Genomic DNA, 7,764 nt, shown 5'->3' with positions numbered 1-7,764 from the left:
TGTTTGTTTGTTTGCAGGAAATGTATTGGTTCATGAATGGGCTCATCTGAGATGGGGCGTGTATGATGAATACAGTGAAACAAAATCCATTCTACTACTCTAATGGCCGTATTGAAGCTACAAGGTCATAAAACTTAATAAAAAAGAATATTTTTAAAATGTCCTTTGTAAATTATCTCAACCATTGATTTCCTGCTTATCTTTAGGTGTAGCAAAAACATTAAAGGTCAGTTTTCTGATGAATCACATCAACCGTGTCAGACTGATCCACAAACTTTACTACCAACTAAAGGGTGCAAGTTTTTTCCTAACAAATATCAAAACACAGACAGCTCTATAATGTTCTTACCAAGCCTGGATTCTGTAAGTACAGATTTTACATGTTCCCCACACATGCAAAAATGTATCTTTGACCATTTGCAAGTGCATTTCATGCAACATACAGAATGAAGAAATTATTTGAAATATTTGGTTTCAGGTGAGCACTTTTTGTCGTGAAAACGAGCACAATTATGAAGCCCCAAACTTGCAAAACAAAAAATGTGGCAAAGCAACACGGACTGTGATATTTGAGGATTCTGTTGATAAAGACGCACTTCGTTCTCTGAAACCACTGCTGTCCTCTCCACCAGCGCCAACTTTCAAAGTTGTGCAGCGAAATGCATCGGGTTGTTTGTCTCGTCCTTGATGTCTCAGGAAGCATGACAGTATGCCATAACATTAAGCTTTACTTGAAAACAAAGATGCTTCCAATTATTATAACCTTCAATGCTCTGATATGATCTTCAATCATTTTGAATGAGTATAAACCTGATATTACATGCATTTTTTTTTTTATTGCACCCCTTTTCTAGGGCTCTAGAATCCTCCGACAGCAGCAGGCTGCCACACATTTCCTGCAGAACATCATTGAGGATCAAGCCAGTGTTGGAATTGTAACCTTTAGTGATAATGCTAATACTCTGAGCCCCTTGACTACTATTGACAGTGAATCCACACGAGAGAAACTCATCAAATTGTTGCCAAAAGTAGCAGATGGAGGGACATACATTTGTAAAGGCCTCACCCTAGGCTTACAGGTGCAATATTGATCATGTTTATGATGTGTTAAGTATATAGCCTACAGTTTGTTTTATACCAATGTTCTGTATTTGTCTTCAAAACTTAAAGGTACTCAAAAATGACAATGGGGAATGTGATAGGGGATGAAATCATTTTTCTGACAGATGGTGAAGCATCAGACAATATTAATAGTTGTGTTCCAGCTGCAATTGAAAGTGGCGCCATTATACACACAATAGCTTTGGGTGATAAAGCAGCTAAAGCACTGAGGGAAATGGCTGACAAAACTGGTAAGTACCATCATCACATAATGACATACAATGTTCCAGAAAAAGTCTAAATAAAAAAAATGAGAACAAGTTCCATGTAAATTATTATTTTATTTTTTGGTTGGTTGGTCTCTAAATTTATTATAGTAGGCATACACCTATAAGTGGATCTTAATGGTTTTAATGGCTTTTGTGAAAGATAATATTTTGTTGCAGCTTTTAAATAAAATCATAGAAAGAAATATATAGGGTGAATTTAGGTTGATTAGGACACTTTTTCCTAGTCTCAATTGCAAAAAATTTGGAAACTAACAAAATATCAAATCAATTGGAAAATCTACAAACATATGATGCTAGAAGAATAACAAATGATCTGAGCCACATTACTAACTTTCAACTAATTGATCCCAAGGTGATTTTTGTTATATATTGTTTGATGTTTTGGTATGTATGTGTGAAAAATGCAAAAATGTAGTAAATCATAATATTCATATTATGAATGCCTGTTTATTATTTATTATCCAGTGCTTATTTCTTATATGTTTTATGTTGGAATTAGGCGGGAAATTTATCACAGCCAGTGACAACATTCTCTCTAATCAGCTATTGCATGGATTTTCTTCACTTACAATACCAACAGGAGATCAAACAAAAGACCCAGTTCAGGTTTGACAAGTGATCGCTCATTGCTCATGGTAAAATACTTTAAGATTATTATAAATATTCTGATAATTCATTTTTATCACCACTTTAGATAGACAGTACGGGAAAAAAAACATCAGACTGGTTCAATGGGACAATATTAGTGGATCAGACCATTGGTACCAAAACCAGTTTTACAATAACCTATGAAACAAGTTTACCTGACATTTCCATACAGTCACCAAGTGGCTCAACCTACAAACAAATACAGATGCGTCATGATGAAGCAGCAAAAACAGTCACTTTTAAAGTTCCAGGAACTGCACAGGTGACAAACTACACAAGATTTAATTAACTTTCCTAAAACATTTTCATTAATTATTCATCTAATTATACTATTGTGTGTTTGCTAGCCTGGGGACTGGAAATACAGTATCCAAACTACAATAAGTCAGTCTCTGACTATAACAGCAACGAGTCAAGCGGCGCGTGCTGATGTTCCTCCTATCGTTGTCAATGCCCACATGAACCAGCAGTTCAGTGACGGCACTAAACCCATGATAGTGTTTGCTGAGGTCAGTCAGAATTACAAGCCTGTAATAAATGCTGAAGTGTGGGCTACGCTGGAGTCCTGAATCTGGGTCCGCACAAGAATTACAACTCCTGGACAATGGAGCAGGTAAATTACCCATCATTTTTGTTTCCAGTGTGCACTCAAATCAGATTTACATTATAAGGCCAAAAATGCTCAAATAAATCAAGTATTGTTTTACAGGAGCTGATGCTTTTAAAGATGATGGCGTCTATTCCAGATATTTCACACAGGTGAAAAAAGGGAGAAGCAGCTTGAAAGTAAGAGTGAAGAATCTAGATGGACAAGCCAAATTTACTATCCAAAAAAGGGGTGGTGCCCCATACGTACCTGGATATGTGGTAAACGGTAAATCGTGAGATTGAGACTCTTAAAGCAAACTGTTCAAACATTTGTCCAAATGGATGCTGCTCACTGGTGGTGGTTGAGGAGAAACCCCCTGATATGACTGTAAAGTGCTTTGGGTGTACAGACAGGAAATGCACTAGATAAATATTTCATTAATTAATTCATTCATTCAGTTCCTCAACTTTAAATTTATTTATGCGGTTCCTGTAATTTCAGGTGTGGTGGAGCTGAACCCTCCAAAGCCTCCAGTTTCTGACGAACATCTCGAGGTTGGAAGATTTACCAGGACAGCCACTGGAGAGAGTTTTGAAGTGGCTTTTACAGGCTCAACCCCACCAAATTTCCCCCCTAACAGAATCACAGATCTGAGTGCTGAGATCCAGGAGGACTCTGTGCTTCTCAACTGGACGGCTCCTGGTGAGGACCTCGACTATGGGACAGGTAAAGCATACAGTTAACACAAAATAAATGTGGTTATCACAAAATAATGTAATCTTTTAAGGCCTCACAAGGTGTTTCCTTCCTTTTAAGCGAAATCCTATGAGATCAGGTGGAGCTTTGACCTTAAAGAGCTTCGATTCAACTTCAGCAATGCTCATGTATTAGGGCTGCAGATATATCGCATGAGTTTCACGCCATTTCTCAGTAAAGCCGGTTCCCTAAGCTAAATTGCCATCACCTGCTTTCAAATGAGCCATTTAATAGACAGAAGGATCACTGAAAAGCCATGCAATATCGCGCTTCGCAGATGATCGCCCTTGAACGCGAATTGCGTGGCTTTTCAGATCTACGGTTCTGCTATTAAATGGCACTCATTTGAAAGATTCATTTACGGTAATCAGGGAACCGGCTTTAGCGAAATGCGTGTGACAATCTCATGCGATATATTGTGCAGCCCACATGTATTCAACACATCTGCTGTCTCACCGCAGGAGGCTGGATCAGTTGAACAGCATTCATTCAATTCCTAATATCACAATCCAAAATGGCACCACAGTCTTTTTTGCTGTTCAGTCTGTGGATAAAGTGAATGTAAAATCTGAAATCTCCAACATTGCTCAAGCTTCAAAGATGCTCCCTGGTCCAAAACCCACAGACATGCCAGATCTAGACCTGAAGTTGATGTTTATTGCAATTTCTGTTTGTCTGGCAACTGTGGTGATTATTGGTATTATTGCGATAACAACATGGGCGTTGAGTCGAAGAAAACTTTCTGGTTCTTAGACTACAACTAACATTAATATCTGATGCAAAGAAAATCTTTCTGTTGTACAATTACTGTGCTGAATTGTCTTTAGTTGTCAACCATTTGCTTGGCAAAAATATAAAATGCAAAATACAGTTTGGTAAATTGTGTTTAGATTTGTTTATATTGGAAATGTTTGTGTTCTAGAGAGGCATATAATTAAACTCACTCAGATGATGACTGCTGTTCAGTTTTTGTTTTTTTTGTTTTTTTTGCTTTTTTGTGTACCCTGAATATAATTAAATAAATGTGTCTAAAAGCATTATGATTCCCATCATTTCAAATTATGTCCATATCTACAAAAGATGTGTGCCCTCCCATGATAGATTAATAAATAATTAAAAAATGAATAAATAATTCTGTTACTCAGCAGAAAACTTGTATAAATATAAGATACATTATTTATTTTTAAAAAAAACCTTGCAAACAAAAAATTGAATCAAATTTGATTCTGCACTCTGTTATAAAAGCTTAATTTTGTTGATTCATTCCAAACACAGTCACTTTGCATGATATCCACAGACATATAAGCATATCTGTTATGATTTACTGTATGTGTCTGATATATTAGTTACGTGTTTTATATCATTTTGTACTTTTTTTAATCATGAAGAAGTGTTTCACCATCTTCCACTTGACAAGTCATGTTTAATGTTGTTGAGAGTTGCTTAATAAATTTCATCAGATCCTGTGAGAGGGTTAAGCAAATAAGATGACATGTCATGTAGATATAAATATATCAATACGCCTTATAGTCATGTTTGAGGGGTTGTGAGAAAAGGTCTTTCTGGCTTTATGGATGGGCTGATTGTGACGTTTGAAAAATCATAAGGGTCATCTGGGTTCAGTCATGGCATTGTTTATGAGGACTTTATATTGTCATTAGATCTCATTATGATCATTCATGATATTGTGCTTTCTGCCAGTGATGATATTTACATTATATGGCAACTATTCAGTCATATAGTTAGATGAGGGGCAATGATCTTGTAAAAGGAAAATCATTGTCTAAATAAAAACGCAACTGCTGGAAAATGACAATAGATTTTCAGCCATTAAGTTATTAGACACAACAAACCCCACGGCAGTATAGTACTCAATTACTTTCTACTTAACATTTTATAAATGATACCCCATATGTCCATAATACATCAAAGCTTAGACAGCTATGCTTTTATGCCGCACATGTTTCAAATGTTATGACTACATTTAACTTATTATTAATATACATAGTCTATATTTTATTTTCATGTAAATGTTTTTGAAAGAAGTCTCTTATGCTCACCAAAGCTGCATTTATACAAAAATACAGTATATTGTTAAAAATTATTACAATTGAAAATAACGGTTTTCTATTTTATTATATTTTAAAATGTAATTTATTCTTGTGATGGCAATTTCAGTGTCACATGTTCCTTTAGAAATCATTCTAATATGCTGATTTGCTGCTCAAGAAAAATATTGTTTTAGCAATGTTGATGCTGCTTAATATTTTTACTATTTTAAAAATATTTTAAACTATACAGTTTTGAGGTTGTAGAAAACTTGCTAAATATTAGTGAAATGTGCACTGCACCTGCAGATTTTGTATTTACTATTTAGTTTGCAATTTATTAAATGTTTTTTTTTTCTTCTAAGTTTTAATTCTTAGAGTTAAGATGTTTGTGTCAGTTTTCGAATTGCAGTATAACGCCACATTCAACTTGATGCTAACTCTTGTCTGATGCTGTTGAGACATAATTACTCAATAAAGATTAAGAAACACTGCAAGAGGGTTAAACTGATAAGGCCCTTTCTATTGCCACACTTTTTGTGGGAATTTAGTTTTTCTCTTCGGTACTGTACAATTCTGATTAGTTGCACCTGTTATAGTGATCCTCTTACTACTCTGTTTTGTATTTGTATTTTAATTGGCATATGATATCTGGAGTGGAGTAGCTTAGCTTCACAGACCAGGAAACTATAAAGCATACCCAGAACAAAGAACGCTAGCTTCTGATTGGATGGCATGCTGGGAGTATGGCAGGATGACACAGCGTCTCGTTCTCTATTCAGGGAACCAGGGTTACAGACGTAACCCGAGACGTTCCCTTTCATGGGAACTCACGCTGCATCAAGAGGCGGTGGGAACACCATACCCACTACGCCATATGCAGGGTTGGGGAGTAACGAAATACATGTAACGACGTTACATATTTAAAATACAAAATTTGAGTAACTGTATTTCATTACAGTTACATTTTAAATAGATGGTAATCAAATTACAGTTACTTTCAAAAAGTATTTTAGATTACCAAAGTGATTACTTTGAATTTTTATGTCATTTATTTCATTTAATAGGTTATTAACGTAAGCTGTTTGAGGATTTTTAACCAACGAGCCAATGCTGATGATTCTCCGACGCTGTCTGTTTAAACCAAAGACAAAAAAAACGCGCGCAGCCTGTTAATGTTTTATAAAACCAATTTCTTGGTGTACTTTACAGACAAACTTTAAATCTTAATCATTCTTTCCAAATGTTTGGTATATGGCGCGTGCGCGAGTTCATGATCAAAATAGAGATGCAGTAGTCCACTGGTCATAAATCCAAAGGTTTTTTAGTTTTATTTTGGTCTATCTTTATTCCAGGCTTGCAAACAAACTGCTTTGTAATAATTTCCCAAAATTTCAGGAAATATTTACTAAGTCTGTAAACAGGACGTTAACACAGGCACACGCTGAATACGGACACAAAGAGGTTCCCTTTCATGGGAACTCACGCTGCACAGAACACCATACCCACTACGCGCAGGGTTGGGGAGTAACCGCAGTTACATATTTAAAATACAAAAGAAGTATACTGCACCATGCACAAGCTCACATTTTAAATAGATGTAATCAAATTCGTTACTTTCAAAAAGTATTTTAGATACCAAAGGATTACTTTGATTTTTATGTATTTATTTATTTAAAGGTTATAACGTAGCTGTTTGAATTGGGGTTAACCAACGAGCCAATGAATGTATCCGACGCTGTCTGTTTAAACCAAAGACAAAAAAAACGCGCGCAGCCTGTTAATGTTTTATAAACCAATTTCTTGGTGTACTGTCTTCAGAAAAGTTTTGATGACAAACTTTAAATCTTAATCATTCTTTCCTTATCTCCATGTTTGGCATGGCGCGTGCGCGCATTGTTCATGATCAAAATAGAGATGCAGTGGTAACCATGGTCATAAATCCTAGGTTTTTTAGTTCACTGCTGTCTATCTTTATTCCAGGCCACAAACGCCACCTACTGTCAGAGAGTGTAATACTTTGCAAAATTTCAGGAAATATTTACTCAGTCTATAAACTGCTGATTGTGTTTTGTTATGTAGCAAGGCACACGCTGAATACGGACACAAAGAGGAGAAAGACGCGCCTAAAGTCAGAGAATATACTGCATGCTGTTAATCTTGAAATTATACAATAATTTAAATGAAAAACAACTAGGCTCATGCTCATATACATCTTAAATGTTGGGACTGTGATAAAAATCCAGTGTCTCTGCCTCTAACTGTATCAAAGAGCTACACATATTTTTTGGCTTTTCCTCAAATAAAGCAACAAATAAATTTGCAACCAGTA

The 7,764-nt window shown here is 35.7% G+C and overlaps 1 protein-coding gene across 1 annotated transcript; it reads left to right on the top strand.

Moving 5' to 3' along the window:
- Positions 1-226: 226 nt before the first annotated feature.
- LOC125248275 (calcium-activated chloride channel regulator 1-like) lies at positions 227-4,137 on the top strand. Its single transcript, XM_048159995.1, has 10 exons — positions 227-363; positions 479-707; positions 855-1,079; positions 1,171-1,352; positions 1,891-1,997; positions 2,086-2,301; positions 2,387-2,586; positions 2,786-2,913; positions 3,130-3,354; positions 3,809-4,137. The coding sequence occupies exons 4-10, from the start codon at positions 1,181-1,183 to the stop codon at positions 4,135-4,137; spliced, it is 1,377 nt and encodes a 458-aa protein (XP_048015952.1). The 5' UTR covers positions 227-363; positions 479-707; positions 855-1,079; positions 1,171-1,180.
- The last annotated feature ends 3,627 nt before the right edge of the window (positions 4,138-7,764 follow it).

The sequence above is a fragment of the Megalobrama amblycephala genome, linkage group LG16 (assembly GCF_018812025.1).
Source record: "Megalobrama amblycephala isolate DHTTF-2021 linkage group LG16, ASM1881202v1, whole genome shotgun sequence".
In the NCBI taxonomy this organism is placed as follows: domain Eukaryota; kingdom Metazoa; phylum Chordata; class Actinopteri; order Cypriniformes; family Xenocyprididae; genus Megalobrama; species Megalobrama amblycephala.
The sequence above is the reverse complement of the archived record's forward strand: the minus strand, read 5'-3'. Positions and strand labels throughout refer to the sequence as shown.